The 24,877-nt window shown below is 48.7% G+C and overlaps 1 protein-coding gene across 9 annotated transcripts in view; it reads right to left on the bottom strand.

Moving 5' to 3' along the window:
- The window catches only part of ppfia2 (PTPRF interacting protein alpha 2), a 104,760-nt gene that overhangs the window by 9,343 nt on the left and 70,540 nt on the right, over positions 1-24,877 (bottom strand). For 5 of the 9 annotated variants that reach the window (XR_004795652.2, XM_035647693.2, XM_035647643.2 and 2 more), the window contains exons 3-22: positions 21,003-21,104; positions 20,362-20,526; positions 19,484-19,558; positions 17,595-17,705; positions 16,266-16,487; positions 14,434-14,580; positions 12,229-12,363; positions 11,269-11,352; positions 10,773-10,904; positions 10,606-10,668; positions 10,075-10,166; positions 8,380-8,512; positions 7,582-7,799; positions 6,452-6,692; positions 5,261-5,290; positions 5,009-5,136; positions 4,715-4,896; positions 4,511-4,601; positions 3,053-3,055; positions 599-680 (exon numbers count right to left, since the gene is read on the bottom strand). Coding sequence is in view for 8 of the 9 variants with exons in the window: in XM_035647693.2 (XP_035503586.1) it covers positions 599-680; positions 3,053-3,055; positions 4,511-4,601; positions 4,715-4,896; positions 5,009-5,136; positions 5,261-5,290; positions 6,452-6,692; positions 7,582-7,799; positions 8,380-8,512; positions 10,075-10,166; positions 10,606-10,668; positions 10,773-10,904; positions 11,269-11,352; positions 12,229-12,363; positions 14,434-14,580; positions 16,266-16,487; positions 17,595-17,705; positions 19,484-19,558; positions 20,362-20,526; positions 21,003-21,104 (2,436 nt within the window). In the remaining variant the exon portion in view is untranslated. The remainder of the gene's footprint in view (positions 1-598; positions 681-3,052; positions 3,056-4,510; positions 4,602-4,714; positions 4,897-5,008; positions 5,137-5,260; positions 5,291-6,451; positions 6,693-7,581; positions 7,800-8,379; positions 8,513-10,074; positions 10,167-10,605; positions 10,669-10,772; positions 10,905-11,268; positions 11,353-12,228; positions 12,364-14,433; positions 14,581-16,265; positions 16,488-17,594; positions 17,706-19,483; positions 19,559-20,361; positions 20,527-21,002; positions 21,105-24,877) is intronic. The other 4 variants (XM_035647651.2, XM_035647683.2, XM_035647672.2 and 1 more) reach the window with 3 other exon arrangements.

The following is a 24,877-nucleotide window of genomic DNA, read 5'->3' as shown; positions in this document are numbered from 1 at the left end:
ACACAGGAGAAACACGGACTGAGAATCACAACATCTTACTCCTGGGTAAAAAAAGAAAATGGTTTTTTTTTCAACACACAACAGTATGTAATGTTTGCACAAAATACTCAAATTAGAAAAAAATACATATATATAACTAACCAGCCCAATTATTAATTTAATTAAATTTTGCTTTAATAAAATGTTTTTGTTCATCATTATTTATCTCACTATATGTAACAGTTTTTAAACTTTTAATCTTAGTACAATTTATTCTGTACTTCCTCCACTCGACACTAGGGGGCAGTGGTGTTTCTGCATTTTGCCTTTTTTTCAACATGTTCATTTTCTCCAAAGTTCATCACAAATTGCTGAGTTATTCTTTTGATTTATGATCACCAGAGCATCATGATTGGACAGCTTAATAAAATACTCATAATGGTCTTAAGGGGAGTTTTGGCAAAACTGCTTCAGCGAATGTCAGAGGACAGTTGATATTCATGTGAGGGCAACACTGGATAATAATTGTATTACAATTAAATTTGATTTGTGTTGTACGCTATCTAAACGAAACGGTGATCCACCTGTAGGAAACGTTTCAAAGTCTCTGATGTTTTACCTCCAGCCAGGCTACAACCGTTGGGCCGTCCCACTGGGCGAAGGGTAAACCCTTTCTCCTGGCCTCCTCCAACAGCTCGTGTCTGAGGGCGGGGGACAGAGGAGAGCGGCTGTGAACACGTGATACTGTACCCGTGCATCATAATCACAAACACACATGAACAACATGCCCCATCTTTAGCCATCATTCAACATCCTCATTCCTGCACACGGCTCTCCACAGACCCCTGCAGTAACAGTGTCGTCCCTGCGAGAGTGTGTGTGTGTGTGTGTGTGAGGTATTGAAAAGAGCATTGTTTTATCATTCATCTCTGAGCACGCAAACACACACACACACACACGCACACACGCACACACACACACACACCCCCACACACACACACACCCACCCACCCACCCCCCGGATCCCTGATCCTGACATTAATATCTTCCCTGTCACATTCTAACTTTACTGTACATTTACTGCGAGCAGAAAGTAGACTACGCCCCACGTCAGTCAGCAGGGAATCTCAGACACTTTAAATAAATATGTACATTCAAATTTTGAGGAAGTTTAGTTCTCGCCTCGCGCACGTTCCGTATCTCCTCATCTCCACTCTCGGTTTTCTAGATGCGAAAAAGCAAAATTCGCCCATTTTAACAACTCCAGGAGTCACCGTCGTGTAAATGTAAGTATATATATATATTTTTTTTTAGAAAATCTAGTTTCCACATCATTTCACAAAATCTTACAACAAGGGGCGTCTAGCAGTAGTTTTGGAGGAGATTGAATTTGCCCGATTACACAGGCGAGTGCTTTTTACATCATGATATTAAATGTGAATCCTTGTAAAAAAAAGAAGAAAAAAGCTCATAATATTCCTCCATCACCGTGTGTTTGAACGCAGATCTGGACCCAGACACAAATTGGAAATGTCTATTTAGGGGACGTGGAAGACACTGTGCCCCAGTGAAGTCCCTAATCATCCCAGTTCAGCCACTCAGACTTTATTCTGCTGAGAGAGATAGTTTTCTCTCTCTCTCTCTCTCTCTCTCTGTTACTTTTAGTTGATGCAGTTTGTGAATAATGCAGCAGGGCATTTATCTCTTCTGTTTTTTTCTCTCTCCGGAGAAGTAACTTCTCCTCACATTTTCTGGGCTGCGCTCCGCGGTTTTTTCGTCCAGCAGGTGCTGGAGTGTAACCCGGAGAAGGAGGCCCGACTGCAATTTAGCTCGTTTGTTTTTTTCTGCACCTCGTCGACGGCTCAAACGGACCTTTTTTCGCACTGTGCTGAATCCTCCCACACAAAACCAAGGAACACACTCGTACTGACACACACGCACGCACACGCACGCAACAACGCCACTTCGTATTCTATTTCGTGAACACATTTCATAACAGACAAAAAGAACAAAACACCTCTGAGTCAACAACCCATTCCCTGAGTATGTTGTCAAAGATCTCGACGAATGGAGACGAGTGGGCTTTCGGTTAACGTGACGGCACGTGGCGCTCTCGGCGCCGAGGGGGGCCTCAGCAACGGCGAAAGGCCACTTAAATGCAGCACACGAGAAGCCCACAGGTGACGGGGAGGGAGGAACGTGTTCGTCCCCTAAAAACACCACCGGGAACATTCACCTGACTTTTCGAGCCAGCACATGGGGGGGAAACGCAAAAGCTCATGTGTTTATGTTCAGGTTCAGCTGCTCAATGCGTGGAGGAGTAACATCCACTGAACATAGCTGGGGAAAAGGGGGAAGTTAGGGAAACAGTTTATGAACCAAAAAAAAAATCATACAAAAAAATGTACATTTCACATTCCCATAACCAGACATTTGCAGCTGGTTATTTTTTTTTTGACACAAATAGAAAAGAGACACAGATAAAAAGGAGAGGTAGACCCGGTGGTTTTTAGTTTAGTTTTTTTAGCGGCGGCACATTCTCTGTCCAGCCATGGATGCAGCTGCCATTGCTCTGTAAGAAGGGGGGGGGGGGGGGGGGGGGGGGGGGGGGGGAACGTCTTCAGATGGTAAATGAAAAAAAAGGAAGAAAGCAATGGTGTTAACAGCCATGAACGAGAGAGAGAGAGAGAGAGAGAGAGAGAGAGATAAAAAAGAGAGAGACGTCAGCTTTTGGCACCGGCCTTTTTTTCAGGAGAGGACGACAGGATGTGGCGCACAGACAGGAGAGAGAGAGAGAGAGAGAGAGAGAGAGAGAGAGAGAGAGAGAGAGAGAGAGAGAGAGAGAGAGAGAGAGAGAGAGAGAGAGAGAGAGAGAGAGAGAGAGAGAGAGAGAGAGAGAGAGAGAGAGAGAGAGAGAGAGAGAGAGAGAGAGAGAGAGAGAGAGAGAGAGAGAGAGAGAGAGAGAGAGAGAGAGAGAGAGAGAGAGAGAGAGAGAGAGAGGTGGCAGACAGGTGCGATGTGGCAGAGACAATGGTCATATCCAGGAGGTCAGTCACACATCCTCACAACTTACCCGCTTTGTTAGAGTCAGAGGGTGATGAGAGGGAGAGGAAGGGGGTAAGAGAGAAGAGAGTCAGAGAGGAGGGAGGGAGAGAGAGAGAGAGAGAGAGAGAGAGAGCGACGGGGGGAGACAAAAGTACACACATGTTAATGAGTTAATAGGCAAATACGGCTCTAAATTATAAATAAAACCCAAAACAATCACACACATTCCCGACACACTCGCGCACACAGAGTTCACAATGGAGAGCATTCGTTTTTCACAGGAGCATCTGAGGTCACAGAGATGCCGTCCTGACCACATGTCGTGCAGCAGAGGAAATGAGGAATGCACTGAAACACAGCAAGACCACCCCGCTCCCTCCACCCCCCCCCCCCCCCCCCCCCCCCCCCCCCCCCCCCCCCCCCCCCCCCCCCCCCCCCCCCCCCCCCCCCCCCCCCCCCCCCCCCCCCACACACACACACACCTCCGCGGCCTCACATTCAAATGTTACATCCAGGTATTTGTCGTTACCTCTTCAAGATTAAACAACAACAACAAAAAAAGAATAGAGCAAACACGCCAACAACGGGACCACAGCGGTACTGGTCGATTGCAAGATGCTGAAATGGAACTAGCGCAGGCAGCGTTTAATGGCATGCGGTGTGCGGAGGAGGCGCCAAGATGCAAGGTGATGCGCGGTGGAGGTGGTCGTGGGGGCGTGGCCTTAATCCCCCGGCCACTGCTATGAAGAAGTCGGTGCGGTGGAGGAGAGAACAACAACATTTGTCAACACACGGCGGAACGGTGAGCTCTCGTGTCGGACCGACTACCACGGGAGGCAGAGTCAATCGTCATGACAACACTCCGTGTGCACTGTCCGAGCAAATGGCATCCATCGTTTGGCACTGGGGGCATGGCAAATGCACACGCGCGCGCACACACACTCGCTCACACACACACATTCTGCAACACTGCTTGCTGGAAGATCTGATTTGCGATATGGGGGGTGAGGGTGTTCCCCACCCCACCTGGCAGCGGCAAAGTCTAACGGGAGGCTGGGGTTTGGGAAGAGTCATCTGAAGCTTTTCAAATTGACAAAGTGGCTTTGTGAGATTAATAGGCTTTTTCCTCGCCCCGGATCAATAGTCCCGACTGTGGCTCTTGCGCCTGAATACAGCGGTGCTGATCCGGCCTCTGCAGCTTCTCCTATCGACCCCTGTTCTCAGTGTGCAGTTATGGTTTTATATACAGTACAGTAGCGTACGGTACAGGTTTAAAAGGTAGGCACAGGAGGTGGACGCTGTAGCCGTTGAAGCCAGACGACTCCTAGACACAATTATTCCTCCAAAATACGACCGTGAATTTAACACGGGGCGTTCAAACGAGCAGTTTTTTTTTGGTGGCCGTATAGTCAGGGACGACTGCCAGGGGTGAACCGTCTGCTCTGATGGACCAGCGACGGGGAGGGAGGGCGGGTGTGGCACTCACTTCTTTTTCAACCTGCGGTCCTTCTCGGCCTGAGTGCCCAGCTTGCCCAGCCCCATGTCCTGGCCCGCCATGTCGGGGTCCATCAGGGTCGCTGGAAAACACAAGGGCGACGTGAAATTCATTCAACAACACCTAAAAGAGAAAGTTTCGTCCGTGATTTTACGATTTCCTCTGCTTCAAAACAGCATTCCGAGCTCCGCTCACCGTGGGGGTCCACCATGACGTGTCTGTGTGCCATGTGGGCCATGCGGCCCTTCTCCTTCTTGCCGAACAGCCGCCCGATGGACGACTTGATGCCCTTCTTCTTCGGCTGCTTGTGCAGGGAGTCCTGGCTGCTGGCCACGCTGCTCAGGGCGCTGGCCTCCGCCTCCAGGGAGGCCACGATCCTGAGGACACACAGACGGAAGTCTCAACGTTCGACCGAAACCCCCGCTGACACTTTGGACACCGACGCGCTCGCGCGCTCCGTGGAGAGATGTCCGTCCAGCCGACACCTACCCTCTTGCGTCGTTGTGCGAGGAGGCTGGCAGTGTGTGCGTCATTCGGACTGTGCGCGGCGTCGCAGGCGGGGAGGTCTCGCACTTGATGGTGGCCTTGTCCTGGCCATCCTCTTCCACCGCTGCTATCTGACGGGCGAGGACAAAAACCATTAGACGAGATCTTTTTTTAAAAATGTATCCTACGTTCGGCTGTAGAAAAACTCCGATAGAATACTTGCGGTTCAACGTTGTCACATTCAAACATCCCTACCTTTCTCCTGTGCTTCCTCAGATCGCTGGGCTGGTGGGTGGCGACAAACAAAAAAAGGAAAAAAAGACACAAGCGTCAATATCCCGCGTGGTTAAAGCGCGGACAGGAACATTAACTCCGGGGCGTCGGCCGCAAGAGGAGCGATCAGCGGCTCATTCGTGTGAATAGCATGAAAGCGTTGGACGCTCGCGACGCCTTTTCCCTAATGCCGGAGCATCAATTCACAGATCGATGCGCCCGCACACAGATTGGTAAACAAATCATTTTGGCCGATCCATAAAAATCACAGACTTATTCCTTTATTTGAAGCCTGTGGATGGAATAATAATGAAAGGCGACACAGCCTCTCCTGGGTTGGGTCGTACGTGAATGTGAATATTTCCTTTAGCTTCGTAGTCTTCCCCCTCTCGATGGGCTCATCTGGAGCGTTTAATCCTCGGGTCCACGTGGAGAGGAGCCACCGTAAACAGCCGCCCACCCCAGCCCTCTCCCCTCTGACACCACGACCGCCGACAGAGCTGGACAGTCGCTGTCACGACTTTCCTCTGCACGCACATTCAATGCAGCATAAGTCATCAAAAATTTACGTCCCCTTCTGAGCTATAATACAGCCGAGCATGCAAAGATACTATAAAGTCCCATCTGCTATGCCCTTTACTTTCTTTTTTAAAATGTTTTGCTTCTCACTGAAGCGACCGTCAAACATCAACTGGCGGCAGAAGCTGCAGTGGCCATGTGTTTGATATCAGAGCCATCTCTTCACATATCTACATCTCAACGTGGAACGATCGCTAAAAACACATCTCTAATTCCTGGAGAGTGCAAACTCAAGACTGTACATCTCCTGCCGCCGGTCACAGATGCAAAAACCGGAGACAGATGATTATCACGCGTGTCACATCTCACGCTGGTGACGTATTGACGATTTGGTTTTATTTCCGTCGGCACTTCTGTGGATTGCAGATGGATTATTGACGACGATCACGCAGCCGCATGTCATCGTGGCACAGTGTTATTGGCACAAACAGCTGATGTTGTTGCTGATTTGATGAGGCATTTTATGTGCTGGGGTTCGGCTCTAAAGGTGTGTCGCCGTAATAAAAACTAGTTTGTTAATAGCCTATCAAAACTGTCGACAAGAACTCCTACAGACTGCAACGTCTGGGGCGGAGCGGAGGACGCGCAACGTACCAGGGTCATGACCCCCATGCGCTCCATGTCCCGAGCGGGGCTGCGGGGGTCGAGCTTGGGCGTGGAGTGTCCGCTGGGCGGCGACGAGGAGGCCAGGGACGAGGCCGTGGCCGAGGCAGTGATGGAGGCTCCGTGGTGGTGCATGCGGGCCAGGTTGAGCCCCTCGAGGCTGACGCTGGCCACCCGGTTCTCGATCTCCTCCGCCCGCAGCTCCGTGGACTCCTTCTCCTCCTGGATCAGCCTGGGGAGACAAATTGCAATCATAAGAAATAAAAAAAGTGGACTCCACTACACACAAAGTCGGCGAATCTCTCGGGATTACTGATAAGCTGAGCGTCGGTATCGGTAGCCCACATTGCAGAGAGTTCAGCCTTCTCCGCGCAGAGGTGGATTTCCGGAGCTTTGCATAGCTAATTCCGGTAAATACCTACAAGTGTAGGGCAAAGACATTAAAGTCCAAAGTGCGGAGAAGAGAAAAAGGCTAAAAGTCGGGTCATTAGTTTCCGAGCGCACCCAGGGACTAAAGTCTGTAATTATCCGAGAGCTCGGCTCCGCGATCGCTATCCGCCGCCGGGTCTGAATTAACGCCCCGCTCCTCAGAGAAATGTGGCACTTCTTGTCTATGTAAATTAGCGCAGAGCAAAAGGCCCATTAAGAGCCCCCTTGAAATAAAGAACTCGCTGAAGTCGAGCCCGGGGTTATGAATACATATCAGCTCCGAGATAATTACAGCATTATCAAGCAGGAGGCAGATCGCATAACCCCCCCCCCGAAACTCTGCGAGTGCGAGAGAGGAGTTTGGCTTCGGCGATAAGAAGTGATTTACCGACATGCCGAAGAGAAGAGTGACAACTCAGTGATGAGCTTTACAAATGTTCGCATGACAGTTTGGTTAAGAAGCAGCATATTTAGCCATATTTTGGCATATTTGGAAGAAAAGCTGAGGCTCTTTGTCAAACTGATAACAATCCTGCAGGGTTTTTTGGCTATTATTTAACACTGAAAATACAGATTTCAAGTAATATGCAGACAGACAAAAAGGGGGCTCAGCTCTCTATGGATCAAAAACCTCTGGCGATCCGGCCCCTTTTCATATTCAATTTGAATTCCGCAACTCGCGCGTCGGGTACCGAATCTCCTTGTTGATGGCGTCCAGCTGCTCCTGCAGCATCATGGCCAGGGTTTGTGCGTCGGAGTGGCCGCCGGGCGAGAGCAGGTCCATGGAGCTGAACAGCGTCTCCCTGTCGTCGTCGTCGATGTCCGACATCTCGGTGTCGCTCTCGAAGTGGTGGCCGCCCAGGACCCCGAGCTGCTGCGAGCGCCACTCGTGCTCGCCCAGCGACTTCGCCTGCAACGGGGGCGGGAAAAAGCGGGATATTATCACTCTGAGTACATGTAAAACATGTTGCCTGTGTGTGTTTACCCTTGTTGAATTTCAAATGAATCCAGACTCTACTCGAATCGACTGTCTCGGGCCATTAAAGACAAGAAAAGAAAAGGAAAAAAACCTGGCTGCTACATTTCAAAGCTTTATCTGATGACTGGAGCACATCTGTACTCTCCCGGAGATAATACCTGTCTTCCGTTAACAATATATTAAAGCCACGTTAGCCCTGATGCACTTCGTCTCTGGTCACACCCCAAAAAGAGAAAGAAGCGACACCCGGAAATGAATGAATTCATCTCCTTAACACTATAATTCAGCTGGAAAGTGGATTAAAACATGAAGCAGGATTGCAGGATCCTGAAAGGAACCAAAGAACGAGACGTAAATCGGATCTGAGCGACTTTCACCAAAGGTTAATTCCAGCACTTGGCGTTACAGCCTCAGGGTCCAGCCCGCGAAAATGTCTTTTCCCCCTAGACTTTCAAATTGAAAAGAGAAGAGAGACAGAAACGCAACGGACTCGCCCGCCCGGCCGCCTCACCTTGGTTTCGTGCAGGCCGACTCGACCTCTCCTCGGCCGGCGGATGACCTTGGCTGAGCGGTAGTGGTCCGACTGCGTTTCAGCCAGAGACCCCAGAGAGAACCGAAGCTCGGTTGACGCGTCCAAATGAGACCTGGGAGAGCAACTTTTATGAATAATGCAAAACAACACCCCGACATATCCTGGGTCTCACGCAGTGAAGATAAAAATACATCCAGAGCCTCTGTAATACAAATCCTAAACGGGGATTTCTGCGCGAGCCGTGAAGCCGAAGCAAATGTTATGGTAATGCTCACAGTTGTGCAGACAGTAAGCCAATCAAATCTTGTGTTCGGGCAACTCAAGCGTGCATAATAGTCACAGCGATGAGACTATTAAAACGTGCACTCCTCGAAGGATCAGAGCTTATTATCCACGGCCTGCAAACTGTTTGTCTGTGGAGATTACGGCGGCCGCCGCCGCCGCCGCGGTGAACGCGTCAGCGTAATGTAATATTAGCGCTTCACGCCGCACGAAGGGGGAAGACGTCCAGGAATAGACGCTCAGCGATATGAGTGTTTCTAACAATAGTGCAGAGCGCATTGTTTCATCAGTGACGGACACGAAACCGGGAGAGCTGCTGGAGACAGAGTATCTGTGTTTCCTGTGTTACACACTTAGGTTACATTGGTTGTACTCATCGAAATTGTCGTCTTTAATTACGTCCGATAAAGAGATTATGTTTGCCTGTTTGTCAGCAGGATTACGCAAAAACTACTGAACTGATTTACAGGAAAATTGGAGGACGGGGGGGACGGGGGGACGGACCACAAAAGAACTCATTACATTTTGGTACAAAGGGACGGATACTTGTTTTCATTTGTCCTCCTTTGAGAAGCAATTTTGCAACAGCTGTTACGAAATAAATACAAGTTATACTGTTGCCGTAAATTATTATTATTAATAAAACAACTGACAGTTCACTAAACCCCCCCATGCCCCTGCAGTGTGATGCCAAAAACATCTGGATCGCCCCCTGGTGGCTGGCCTCAGTATGAGTCGTAAACTCCGCCGTTTTGTTCCAAAGATGGTTTCTGTCATTTTAGGTAGAACTCACTCCATGTTCACATGTTTCTGATTAAGTTTGGTTTTAATTAGTATTTTGATGCTACGAGAACAGGATGAAACGCCATGATCGACTCATTATTGGTCGACAAGACCTCGATGTCACGGCTCCACTCCAGGATCACTACTGCCCCGGACAAAATGATGTCAGAGGCACAAGATGGCCGCGTCCGCTATCCAGGACATTTTGGCAACGAAAGGAAGTGGAGACGCGTCGTCCATCTTTAAATACAGGCTGGGGGTGCCGTATATCAGATTTCACAAGACGTCACAACCTGAAGCAACAATATTGAGTTGTAAATCAGCCCCAGTTTTCATCGTGCAGGAGAGAGTTTTAGGGTCCAGTGGTCTTAAGTCATATATTTCATTATAAAAATGTTACTGGAGTGCAACAACCCATAAAGTGTAGTTCACACTGGAATACACACACACACACACACACACACACACACACACACACACACACACACACACACACACACACACACACACACACACACACACACACACACACACACACACACACACACACACACACACACACACACACACACACACACACACACACACACACACACACGGCCGACCTACCTTGACAGGGTGGGTTCCGTGAGGGAGCCTGCCCTCAGTCTGAATTGGTCGAGCTCGGACCTCAGCTTCTCAAGCTCCTCGGCCAGATGGGTCTGGACAGAACAATTTGACAACAACGTCGTTACCGGACTCGTGTGTGTGTGTGTGTGTTTGTGTTTGTGTGTGATATCAACACGCCCAAAGAATGAAGATCCCGGCAAATCATCTTAATCCCGCAGTCGTCATCAGCGCGTGTCAACGCGGTGGAGAGTCGTGGCTCAGAGACACAGTGGCTGGTTAAAGTGGCGCGGCTGAACGGCCAAATACGAAGCGACGGATACTTTCTAGTGTTTTTTTCGACGCGGCTTATGAAATTCCCACTCATTATCCTCCAGCCCACGCGGGGGGGGCTTATGAATATTCAACTGCCGACGGGGTTTATAAAAAATGTAAACTAATGCAAAGAACTAACCTCATTATTTCCTTATTATTAAATACTTCATTAATGCAAACCTAAAGCCATCATCCTTTTTCTTGAGCCCTGCGACCTACTTTTTCGTGGATGGAGTCCTCGTACTGTTTCCTGTAGCCCTCCGAGTCTTGAATCAACACGTTCTGCAAAGAGAAGCGGGAAAAAGAGTTTAGAAAAAATCCCATCGCTGACATCTTATTTTTTTTTTTCTTTTTAAAGCTTCGTGATTGTTTTTTCCATATCCAACCTTCTCCTCCAGAGCGGCCATCCTCTCCTTCAGGTGGAGCTGGAGACGCTCGTTGGATTCCGTGAGGAGCCGGTCCACCGTGTCCGACAGCCGCTTGTTGTGCTCTTCGTTCATCTTTTCTCTCTGGCGAGCCTGGAGGAAGAACATTTCACAGTGAGATGTGTCAACTAAAATAGAAAGGGGAAAACAATGTGGCAACAAGTGCTGCAGATTTATTTTAATATTTGTTAAATCTCCAGAATTTGTTTTTGCATATTGGTATATAATTCTTTGGGGGCCTCCTTGGAGAAAAAACAAACAAACTATGAGGTCAAATTCATATTCTTCTTTCTCTCAAATTGGGCATGTGTGGCATTTTTTGGGGATGATACTGTGAAGTGTGATAAAATGAACAACAAACAAATGATGTTGGTTCAAGTATCGTCAGGTGATGCCATGCCAACCAAGTCGCCAGCGAGTGGCCGCCCGGGCGGTCGCCTCCGCGAGGGTGACTCACCCTCAGCAGCTCCTGGTTCTTCTCCTCCAGCTGGCATTCCAAGTGCCTCATCCGCTCCTCGATGCTCCCGTGACGCTCCTCCGCCTACGCATGGATCACAGCATAGAACAGCACAAAAAAAGAAAAAGAGAAGAAGAGGTGCGCGATGATCTGCCTTGTTTGTCGGCCAAGGAGGGCAACAACGACGACGACGACAACAACAACAGCAGCAACAACGACGACAAAAAAAGCAGTGGCAACAACACAAAGCCAAAGCCTCTAACCCCAAACGCAAAATGATGGAGATCTATTGTTTCGAAGCGTAATTGGAGAGAGAGAGAGAGAGAGAGAGAGAGAGAGAGAGAGAGAGAGAGAGAGAGAGAGAGAGAGAGAGAGAGAGAGAGAGAGCTGGTTTGAAACAAAGAGTGACGAGAAGAAAGATGGAGAACGAGGCCACCATAAGAAGGACAGGATGAAAAGAGGAGGAAGAGCCGGCTCCAGCACTGCCAAGAATGAGCTCCAGCCAGAAGAGCCATGCAGCTGTCCTGTGGTGGCCGAACAGCCAGAGCAGAACCCCAAGTGAACGACGCTTGGCCACACAGAAATAACACTCCATTAAAGGAAATGAATGGAAAAAAATCTGCTCTCTACGGGAGTCGGCAGCAGCAGCGGCAGCTGTGATGCCCTGTGGGGACTACCTTCCTAAGAATGGAGCTCATGTCTTGGAGTTTAGCTTCCATAACAAAGTGATAATCATCGGGGGAGGAAGAGGAGCTGGAGTCAGACTATGTCGGCCGAGGGAGAGGAGAGGGACACGTGGAAGAAACGTCACCACATGACACCGTTGTGCACACTCACACACATAGGAAACACATGTAGAGACGAAGGGCATCTGTCACAATGTGTCAACATCACGTGTGTTGAAGTGTGTGAGTGTGTGTGTGTGTGTGTGTGTGTGTGTGTGTGTGTGTTTCTTCCTACCTTGGTGAGGGCCGCTATCCTCTGCGCGAGCTCGGCCTCCACCTCGGGCAGCGTCTCCGCCTTCCTCATGGTCTGCTGCAGCTTCTGCTCGGCGAGCTCCAGCCGCTCCTGGAGCTGCCGGTTCTTCTCCTCCATCTGCGTACGAACCAAAGGGCATCTTTTTTTTTGGGACGTACAGTTAAATACCCCTCACGTTAAAAGTGGTGTGGACTAAAAACAGAGAGGGTAGTTGTCATCGACAAACTTCTGCAGCTGTGTGAGTCTCTGGTTCAATGTCACGCCGCTGCTCAAGTGAAACACTTCCTGCAAACAGTATATTATACGGACTAAATATTATATTATTAACGACAGTCCCAGCCTGCATGCTTGTTGGGGCTAAGCTGGCAGCCATTATGTGCGTCACAATTTTAGAAAAAAACAAACAGAAAAAACCTATTTTCTGTACGTTACGTTAGAATATCGGCTCATATATCGTGATGTGATTTTCAATTTTGCTCCCCCAAAAACACGGCATTGGTCGCACAGAACCATAAATGAATGAGCAAATTAGTTTAATGGTGTGTTAACAGGAATTTGTGTCAATCAAACAGCGAATTTGGAGCAAAACTGCTTTTTTTCCCCCAAGATTAAAAACTGTTATGAAATGTTTCTGAACACGTCTCACCACCTAAAATTGAATCTTAATCCTTTGAGTCAGTTACTTTTTATGAATTGTACTGATGAAAAACTATGCTATTACAACAACAGCAAACGGGAGCTACAGTAAAAAGAGAAAAAGTGCAAATCAGTGAATATACAATACAAGGTAACAACCACAGAGCAAGGGCTTTTTCTCTGAACGTGAATCTCTGCCCCTCTTTTCCTGCTCATGTCAGCCGAGCTTCGCATCCTGGTAGAGAATAGAAAAACCCCCCCCACAGCTCTCCGTCTTTAGCTGTCGGAGGCTCTGGCAGGACGCCTCAACTCAAAATAGCACCAGGAGGAGTCAGAATGGCAGCAGCTCTGCACTCGCCTTTTATTTAAAAATTGGCAGTTGCCCTGATTTCGACGTTCAGACACAGCGACTCGCCGTCACATTGCAAAGGAGACAGTGCCTTGCGTGTCAAAGACTCCTCTCCCTGCCCGGCTCGTGGGCTGCGATCAGTTGTTAAGACTCTGTGTTTTTTTTTCTCTTCCCCTTCATCGGGCGACAGATGCTCGGCTCCCTCGAGCAATCGGGGACCTGGCAGCTCAGTATTCAATAATTAGACTGGGGAGGGCTGGAGCTGCGTTGTGTGTGTGTGAGCATGACGGTGCGTTTTATGTCGCGTTGTCCTTTACTCGTCTCATCTCGCCTGTGTAGCATCTTCAAACGTGAGCAGCCAGATCCCGAAAACGGGAGTTCATATTCTGGCACGACAGCAAAGTCAACTCACCAAACAAACCGACTAAGAATCGCGTGTGTGTGTGTGTGTGTGTGTGTGTGTGTGTGTGAGATGGCAGGAGCTAAAGAAATCCAAAGGCTTGATGTGTTATTTCTGTACGAGCTCTTGATCTTCATCTCTTAATAGTCGTCTGTGTCCAAGACAAAAAAGGGGAGATGTTGATATTTATCAGAGAAGTTTTGCTCGGCGTCAACTTCCTCTCCTGCGTTTTTCTTCCGCTCGTATCAATATGAGATTCGTTCTTTCTCTCCCTCCAGAGCTCGGCTGGTGCGTCGAGCCTGCGCTCACGGAAGAAATGTCACTCAAGTCTCGTACGGCCGAGGCAATTCATCTAATTGGCCGCGATGAATCGCAGAAAAGAAGAAAAGGAAAAATCATCACAGGGAGAATAAATCCGCACCATCGTTTGATCACGTTGTTCAAGCATCACATCAATTACCAGGATGACATTGAGCCACGTGCGTCTGCTCAGAGTAAACATTTGAGTGAAATCATCAGAGTCCCCCCCCCCCCCACCGCTGGTAATTTCCTCTGACATTATCTGACACAATGTCAAGAGGTTCCGAACCTCTGAAGGGCTCCGTTGACTGACAAGGAGACACAGTGTCTTACGAAACCAGCTGCCTGCGCCGGTCACTCGTCTCCGGAATCCAGCTTAGCCGATTGAAATATCGACCCTGAGAAATTAACTTTCACTGGAGTTCTCAGAGAAAAATCTCTCCGACAAGAACAGACAAAAAAAAAAAGATGATCACGTCTCTCGGATTATCACGTCACCGACCTGTCGGAGGAACGCCTCCTTGTTGGCCAGCTCGTTCTCCAGCTTGTCGTTGATGTCGTGCACCGAGGTGGACTCTCGCTGGGCGCTCAGGTAGCGCTTCTCCAGCGTGACGATCCGCTCCTCCATGTCCTCCTTCTGACACATGGCCTGTCACACACACACACGCACGCACACGCACACACACACACACACGGAGACACACACACACACGGACACACACACACACACACACACACACACACACACACACACACACACACACACACGGAGACACACGGACACACACGGACACAAAGTCAGACCAGCCCGGGGTGCAGAACAAATCAAACAATTACATGGTTTCAAAAACGTTAAATTTTGCAATTTCATATCTGCAAAGGCTTGATTCATATCACGACGAACGTATCAAACTGCAATTAATACAGACATTCATATAACAAGTGCACAAAGTGTTCTCACAACGGTGTAAAGTGAAATATGAGAAGATATTAGTACAATAATTTGCTGAAATTAAAGCAGCAGCCTCTTTTTACAATGAAAATTCAGATGCTTTCACACGTGCACCGAGGTCCGGACGCTTTTTCCAGAACCTTTCCCGTTTGTGTAAACGCGCGTGACTCAAACAATCATCGTAGTTCATCATCCCGTGTCCGACTGTCACAGTTATGGACCACCGCAGCGACGTGAGCTGCGAGTTTGACAAAATCAAACTGGCGCCGCGTCTTCGGAAAATGATCTGCGGGAGGAGCAGGTCAAACTGCAAAACACGAAAAAACAACATCGCCCCTCGCAACAAGTCCAAACACGCCGCCCGAAACCCTCCGCTCCGATTGGCAGCGACAGTATCTCTGAGAGTTAATTTCCTGTATGGAAGAATAACTCCAGACGAAGAAACCCTCATGCGAGCACGTGTGGTTTTTAGAAACCACACACACACACACACACACACACACACACACACACACACACACACACACACACACACACACACACACACACACACACACACACACACACACACACACACACACACACACACACACACACACACACACACAAATACACACACGAAGAAAGAGAGAGCTGAATAAACTGCTGCTGCTCTCAGTTGAAGGGTAATAACATGCAGCCGCCCTGATAAGGCCACAATCACCGGCCGGGCCCCGCGTCGCTGGCAATCAATAGCAATTTCCGCTGAGGGGCTGTCGGAAGATCAGCTCATATATATATATATATATATATATATATATATATATATATATATATATGGATGTATCCAGACCACTTCACTGGCATTCACCTCACATAGATATTTATATATATATATATACACACCGAGTAGGCTTATGATCGGGCCCCTTAATTGCGTGTTTAAGACCACAAACGTTCATATTCGTCCAGGACGAGTGGCGCTGCTTTTGTGCCTCTCCGCACGCGTCCCTCCGCACGCGTCCCTCCGCGCTCCATCTTGACTTTTTTTAAGGAGCGGCTAGTGACGGGAGGAGACGGATAAACAACGGTGTGCTCGAGAAGTGTTTGCGTGCTGCAACCTGCCGTGGTTGCCTGCGTGTGGCAATCAACGCGGTGGGTTCATGGGATTCGCTCGCTCTGTCATACAGATGGAGGGGAGAGCGTGGATGCTAATAGAAGCTTTTTTTTCTTCTTTTTTTTTGTCCGCTGCCGCTTTCTTTGATGTCTCTCTTGCGAACTGATATTCCCCTTGCAAATATGTGTGTGCATGCTTCTCCCGGTTCCCCAGTGTATGTCCGTGTGTGTGTGTGTGTGTGTGTGTGTGTGTGTGTGTCTCCGTGTGTGTGTGTGCACGCTGTAACCTCTTTGATGTCCCTCTGGTACTTGTTGTTCATCTCCTCCGACTTGATGAGGTCCTTGCGGGCCGTCTCCAGCTCCTGCTCCACCTCGGACACGCGGGACGAGAGCGAGGACATGCGCTCCTTCATCTGGGCCAGCTCGTAGTTCTGCTTCTCCAGCAGGTCCTGCAGCTCCACCACCTGGCTCGCCTCGTGGGCCGACTCCAGGGAGCCGTTCGACAGGCGCTGCAAGACGGGGGGGGGGGGGGGGGGGGGGGGGGGGGGGTGATGACGACGACCACAAAAAATATCAATATCATCTCTTTTTGGAGACGTGGAATAGTGACATTATGGAAAAAAAATCATAACATTTGACCCAGAGAATTCATAACTTGGGATACGGCACACTTGAAGGAACCAAACCATCATCACTAAAGCTCATGAGTTAACATGTTACATCCTGTTTGTTTAAGCGTAAAGAGGTTTTTTGTTTTGTTCCGATTTCTTAAAGTGTTTTGACCTCATGGACACTTACTCGCATGGCAAAATAAAAACTATTACAGAAAGACACGTTCGGGAGGAATATAAAGAGACATCATCACGATTGAAAATGAGCCAGATGATGAATAACAATCTGCTGGTTTTCCTGTCGTGCGCTGAAGTGGACCTTGAGAAATCGGCCGCGCTTCCTACTTCAGCCAAGATGTCTCCTTCTGAGAGTGAAAACACCGGTTCAGGAGCTGCAGGCTTTGGCTCAGCTCCCCCGGCCTGCCTTGACTTAGTGTGGATGGTGACAAAGAGCGAGTGAGAAGAATCACTTCAGAATCCGTCGAAAGAAATCGCTTTGACACTTTTGGCATCTGTTACACGATTGGGCGTCATCGTCGGCGTGAGGTAGATTAATGAGGAGGAGGAGGAGGGGGCCGGACTTACACAGAGAAACACAGACCCTCGGATGATTATTGCCGCTCTTTTCACAACGACAACAACATGAGGGCGTGTGTTGTTTCAGGACCGGGAGAGTTTAAATCATCCATCTTTTTATTCCAACGACAACATCTTGGACACGCTCACGGCGTGAACAGAGAAAAACTCAAAAAGCTCCTCAGGCCTGGGGCATGTCGGTGCGTTGTGCTCTGGGAGTGACGGGCTGGCACTGACACTAATCCAGTGACCAGTCCAGTGGTGGAGATGAAAAGACAGGCCCTCGTCTGTCACTGTGCATTAGCCGCTTATCAGGAGGATCCAGGTCTGAGATAAAGCTCCACGGGATGAGGAGGAGCGGCATTTTCTCCTCCTCATCCCGTCGCATCGGCGGCCGTTCGATGAATAACGTCGTCTCCGGTGGCTCACCTTGCCGTGGACCTTCTGCTGAGCTTCGCTCCCGTCCAGGATGTCCTCTCCTCCGTCGCCGGACGCCACCTTCCTCTGGATGTGGGCATTCTGTTCCCGTAAGGCCACAATCTGCAGGACGGAGGGGGGAGGAAAAAAAAAGGGAGCAACAATGTGAGAACTTGAAGTTACACAGCGACTTTCGATAAGAGTCAGAAAACACAAGTGGAAACACACAGAGCTGATGTTGGGTGAAAAGACAGGAGCGGACTTTGAGATGGTTTTCTAATACGTTTCCCTGCTTGCTGATTCAGTGTGGCCGCGCAACATCCGCTAGTCATGTTTCCTTCTTACGCAATACCAGAAAATTACAGTGTTAACATCCTCCAGGGAATTCCTGACTTGAACAAACGGACGGACACGATCACTATGATCATCGCGTTCCGTGGACCTCGTGCCTCGTCTCACCACCGCCAACGACCCGTCCACACAGCGTGTGATTACCTCCTCGCTCCCCTCACGAGAAGAGAGAGGGGGCGGACGGCGTGCACGGCTGCGACTCGTCCATCATAAACAAGTCGAAGGCCCAGAGACTTTGTGCCGCCACCGGCGCTTCTCCAGAACAAGCGAAACCTTCCGGAACCTGAAACTTGTGGGCGTCGGACAGTTTAAACTGTCAACAGCGACCCTACCACGAGTGTCAACTTCCTTTTTGGGGGGGGGGGGGGGGGGGGGGGGGGGGGATGGCACGGTGGATCGCCGGCTTGATTTTGGATGGTGAGGCTGAAGGCGTATGAAGAGTAGGAACAGTGGGAAACGCGCAGTTTCACTAGAACGATCGCGTTAACGTACGAAATAGAGCTTTTAAACCACAGACTTAAATGCGGTCCAGTCATAATTGTTCGGAGATTCAATCGGGGCACAAGCTGCTGTGCTCAGCGCGACTTAATATTCATTAATAATCCATCATCCCCGGTAAGTAGACGATTCACTCCAACGCAATTACAGTTCGTTCGCAATTGCAATCACCAGCAGTTACCAGCCCGCGGCCACTTGAACACCTCTGACTGCATAACGTCAAAGTTCGCCGGTTTCATCAGACGTGGCTGTTGTTGTCTTGGAACTGTTTTTTCACTCTGTCTTCGTATCTGTCCAGCTCTCACACCTCCCAGTCGACTCACCACCGACTAACGGACTTTTGCGTTCTAACATATACACCAATCCAATCACTCCCTTCTGCTAGTCCACTCTTCCTCCTCCTCCTCCTCCTCCTCTCCTTTTGTCTTTCACGTTCTCACCGCACACCTCGAGTGTGAGACTGGCCTGACTGACAGGCTGTGAAGTGGCAGCCTGAGGGGGTTTTTGTCCCAGCGTGAGAGATGCTCTCTGGCACTTGTGGCGTTGTTGGGGCCACCGGGAGGAGGGAGAGGAGTGACCGCGCTCTTCTGTCAGCGCTTCAGCTTCCGCCTCGCATGTGAGCACAGTGTGAGACTGAGCTGGTCCCCGTAACAAAATGATGGGCGATTTCTATTTTGCTTTCCTCCCTCTTCTTTTGTGCGGATCTGTTGATCTAGGTGACGAAATATGAATAATGTACTTGAAATCCCCTTCACACAGCATGTTTCCATATTTCCGTACGTTTCCAATCGTAGACTGAAGAGTTTAAATACAATACATGACCATTCCGTTACAAAATTAGATTTTTTTGATTATTTGTTGTATTTGTAGTAGTATTACAGTCACTATTACCGCTACTTGAACTAATCATCATCGCATTTAAGTTAGTTGGTGTGAAAATCGAATTTCCTTAATAAGAAATTAATCTTTAGTCTTTAGTTTTGTAAGAAATATTACTATTATCCATCCATCCACGTAATAACGTTCATCAGAGCGGCTGTGGCACATCTCACCTCCTGATTGGCTGCGGTGAGCTCATCCTCCAAGGCGGACACCCTCTCCAGCGACACCCGTAGTCTCTCCCTGACCTGGAAACAAGATCAACCAGACACACACACACACACACACACACACACTCTTTAAATTCCAGTCTAGACCTTCGACGGCAGAGAAAGAAAAAAAAAAAGAGGAAAGAGCTGCCCTCTCTCTTCCTCCCTTAGCCGCACAATAATACTTTGGGGTGGCTTCAAAGCAGCGATGTGAGGCTTTTATTGCTTTTTAAAGCACGAGTTGCAGGGAGGAGACCCCCCTCCTGCGCCCCCGTCCCCTCCTCTCTCTTCGCCCGTGAACTCCGAGAAGCTCGGAGGATGTTCGTCCTCCTTCCAGGGTTGTGATGGAGCAATTACTCGCACCGCATGGCGACCGAGCGCCGTCGCCGGCGTCAGATCTCTGAGCAGGTTGATCCTGGATTAGGAGTTTAGAAGCCAGGGTCTGGCTCCCCCCCGCCCCCCCCACCTCACCTCCATAACAAAGATTGTATCCCCTCGCCAGTGGACAGGCTGTGGACATGATGGCTTTTACAGGAGACATTGAGGGGCGGAGGTGAAATCAAACAGGGGGGGGGGGGGGGGGGGGGGGGGGGGGGGGGGCGGGGGGCCTAAGGTCATACATTTTCGCAGGGTGTGAGGAGGAAGGTGAAATGCCGATTTGGGACGATGTGAAGGCCAAAGGCAGCAAATGGAAGCGCGAGAACACAGATAACACCACACTGCAATCCATCAGGTTAGATGGACATCTGTCATCTAGTGACATCCTCATTAACTACATAAATAGGTACCTCAAAACAGAATTAATCTTAATTCTACCTGCGCACACCGTGACGACGACTCACCTTCTCATCGAGGGCTTTGTGGTGTTCGAACAGGGACTTGAGCGCTTTGAGGACCTCGACTTCGCTGGACACGCCCGACGGCGACTGGGCCTGCCGCTTGACCACCGTCATGCGCAGGGAGCGCTCGTGTCGCGACACCAGGCACTCCAGATGTTCCAGCAGCAGCTGCGGACGCAGACGGGAGAGATCCGTGTCCCCATCATCATCATCATCATCGCCATCATCACCGTCATCACCGTCATCACCATCATCATCACCATCATCATCACCATCATCACCATCATCATCATCATCACCGTCATCATCGTCACCATCATCCTCACCATCATCCTCACCATCATCATCACCATCATCATCATCACCATCATCATCATCATCATCTGTCCGCACATGCCTTCGAACATTCATTACCAAACTGTAAAAACTGGGCTTGATTAAAGTTTCGCTCGGTGATTTCCCACCGGAGGATTTTTTTTGGAGGCGATAATAAAGTGAGAGAAGTGAAAATGACTCGTCTGCCCCCCCGTTTTCCTTCCGTCTTTTTTAAAGTCGCTGTTGTGCCAAAAACCTTCCCCGGAGCCTCGGTGAATCGTGTTAACTGTTGGCCAACTTGGCCATCTTTTTTTTTGCGCGGGCCTCACCCGGGTGTTGTTCCTCTCGGCTTTCAGCTCAGAGATCTCCTCCTCCTTCTCCAGCAGCTGCTCCCTGCAGGCATTCAGCTCCTTGGTCAGCGCCGCGAACTCCTGCACACACACACACACGGCAAACATGGGTCAGCATCGCGCGGCACACTGTGGCAGAAACGCAGTGGTTTTATGGTACAGTGGCGCAATGCAACTTCATAAGAACAGAGGGAATATGTAACAAAGGATGAGACGGAGTCACAGAGAACAACTTCTTATAGATGTCTGAGGTGTAGTTTTGATATTTAGAGAATTATGACCAATAATTGGGACATTGTGCAGTGGGAAAAATAAACATCAGTATTTCTAATTTACTTGCATCCTGGGCATTTCTTTACTATCATTTCTTGCTATATATGTTCTGCAATTTATGACAATCACAACAAATCATATCAGCCAATACATCAGGCCAGTTGGATTGGTTCTAGTTAATAATCCTTAATATTCTTAGTCATAATTGCAGACCCGCTTGATGTGCAATATTTACAAATTTTGGTGCAAAAATATGTCGAATGAATATACTTTTCCCCCCCAACTTCTAAATCAATACTTCGATAACACATGATAAATAATTTCCCCCCTTAAATATACGGTTACTTAGGTCAAATACAAAAGCTTCTTAAAAAACCAAAACCAAAAGCAGTGGAATAAAACAATATGATGGTTTTAAGACATTAAAATATATATTTGAGCTGGACCAGCTTCCCCTCCTACAAATCCCAGTCACATGCGGTGCGTTCGCGTGAAGTTGAAATAATCGGGAAAAGCCACCACCACCGCAGGGCCTTGTCCTCCTCTGCCAGACCTCTTTGTCCGTCTCACTCCATCTTTCTGCAGATGGACACTCACAAAAGATTTAACTACGCCTGAACTACGTTTGCACTCCAATTACAGCCCCCCCCCCCTAAAAAAAAAGCGGTCTACAGACACTGTTGTTTCTCTAAACAGACACATTTCACATTCAGGAATCTTGAGCCGTGTGTCGACAGCGCCGCGATGAACAGGCCGTCTGACGGGGGGGAGACAGCCTGTCGCTCAGGAAGACGTCAAAACCTTTGGTCCCCGTCACCTCGGTTTCTAAATAAAGCAAAATGCAGGAACAGACGCGTCTGGGGGGGCGGGTCGCGTCGACACTGGGGCAAAGGCGTCAACACAGACGTCTGTCACGGTGTGTGACAACGGGGGAGCATCGGGCCTCATTTCAAATCCGTGTATGGCGACAGTCGACATGTTCAGAGTCCGATTGCAAACTGAAAAGGGAGCACGTTTGTATTTGTTGCTTCATTACGGGCTCGGTTTTTAAATACAGAATACAGAAAAATACTGGAACAAAGTGTTGTCAGCCAATAGTTGATTGACAGAACAATGAATTATTTAATTCTCATTATGAACACAATTTTTGTGGTTCTAGTCCTCTATCGGATCCACGTGTACGATCGTGTCTCGTACAAAAGACTTTCTGAAGGCAGATGACACGAAAGCTGAAGATTGCAGAAAGATGCTGATTAAACGTTTAGCTCCATGTGTTCGTGATGATTTGATTGCTCCCTGAATCGAAGACACCGCGTGTGTACAGAATACCAGACGGAACTTTAATCGCATTATTCTGAGATAACTCAATTATGTCCTTTTCATTTATACTAATCCCATTGTTGAAAGGAGACAGAGTCCTTTGAATGTCATTGTGTGTTTTCCACCGTTTTTTTTTTTTTCAGGCTCTGACAAAAATAAAGTCTGAGGTCCGTTGTTGTGATTCAGTTCTGAGGGGAAATCAGGCTGGAATTAAAAAATAGAAAATTGTAAAGTGGTGAAAACTAATTTGGCAATTTGTCATGATTAAAATGGGAAATATACACAGTTTAGTTTCTGACTAATTATACAACAACATGAAATGACACCGTTAATTACATCCACAGGCCAAAGTTCAGCTCCTCCCACGTGTTATGACCAGACGCGAACGGGTCAAGAAGGTCAAGAGGTCGACCTTGTCAGGACAAATGTGTCCATTATGTTTTATGGCCGAGTTAACAACTGGATTATCTGCAGAGGAAGAGATCAGGTCAAGGGGGCCCTGACGTTACCATAGCAACAGGAGATGAGGGTGTCATCGCTATACGGAGGCCTGAACCGACAAGTATGGTGGACCGGCACGAGAGAAGAAAGACGGCTTGTGAGGTATATTCTCATTATTTTCTTGAAGATTTTATTTTTTCTCAGCTGTTAAATTGCTTTAATCACAATATAATTACGCCGTGCCAAATATCCTTTTGCGCGTGAAAAATGATCCATATTCCCCACAGTGATCATCGCACTCGCTCGCTCAGTCTCTCGGGAATCGTTTGTAAATGGGAGCTCTCGTGTCATCACAGAACACGAGTGCTTTCCTTTGCCTCGCTGCGTTTCCCAAACTCGTGACACTGTAGCAGCAGACCAAGAGGCCCCCGCCTCCCTGGGGAACGCAGCTGCATCGCAGTCACCTCCGCGTACTTAGAGCATAAAGGAATAATAGTACAAATTGCATCATATCAGCTTTAAAGACGCATCAACCTCCAGCAGACCCCTCCCTCCGGAGCTGTTCTTTAAAGTCCGCCGTCCCCCTCAGAGCCGAGGTAAAAGAAAGAGGCTGAGACCCCGGGGGGGGGCCCGAGGAAAAATTGTTTTTTTAAGACTCGCCTCTCTTCCTAAAGGCCAACGCTGTCAGGACCTTGAGAGATTACGGGCTCGACTGAAACAACATTTCAAACGCTGCATGGTGGCATCCAGGACACCTGCCGGATTCCTGCCCCCCCCCCTCCCACCCCCCATAACCAGGAGAATTATTAGACTCCAGCTGCAGCGTGATTTATGAAGACAGTGGATGCTGGATTTATAGTGGAACTTTTATAGCCGTTGTCCTCATAACGAACACATGATGTATTTCTTCATCAAACAAGCTAATACAATAGCATCTTTTCAAAAATGAGTTAAAGCTGAAGTTCACGTTATGATTAAAGAAGTGCCACGGTTGAAATTGATGTATAAGAAGATCAAGTCCACTCTCTGTGTCAAATATGAAGCTAGAAGAACGAGTTGATTAGCTGGTCTGAGCCTGGAAGCAGGAGAAGCTGCGATCCAGATTACGGACGACCATCCATAAGCTATACACAAATATCAATATCGAAAAAGCATAATATGTGCTGTGACACATGCTCAACACTGAATAATGCACAACATTGAAAAAAAGAGCATCTCCATTCAATGATATTTATTTCCTTTTCCTCCATCTCTCAAAAAAACCCCACAACCTGGTGAATTTGTATTCCCGGGAAACTCTGCCTGCCGGCACCGCTCTCGTAAATAAACCTGCAAATGGCCGAGTGCACTGTTGTAGAAATACGGCTCGGCGCGCGGAGAGACGGCGAAGAGGAGGACGAGGAGGAGGAGAGACGAGGCGTATAAATAAAAGGTGAGATTGCAGATGTTGGGGGGTGGGTGGGGGGGCTTGCGTGACTGCGGTTAAGTGGACTTTCACCTCTGATGTGGTTCTTACAAGTCAGATGTACAGAGAGTGGCGTGAGGTGCACGCACGCACGCACGCACACACACACACACACACACACACACACACACACACACACACACACACACACACACACACACACACACACACACACACACACACACACACACACACACACACACACACACACACACACACACACACACACACACACACACACACACTCACTCACTCACTCACTCACTCACTCACTCACTCACTCACTCACTCACTCACTCACTCACTCACTCACTCACTCACTCAGTCACTCAGTCACACACAGTGAAGAGAGAGC

This window comes from Scophthalmus maximus, chromosome 12 (assembly GCF_022379125.1).
Source record: "Scophthalmus maximus strain ysfricsl-2021 chromosome 12, ASM2237912v1, whole genome shotgun sequence".
NCBI lineage: Eukaryota > Metazoa > Chordata > Actinopteri > Pleuronectiformes > Scophthalmidae > Scophthalmus > Scophthalmus maximus.
This window is presented reverse-complemented; position numbering and strand designations above follow the sequence as displayed.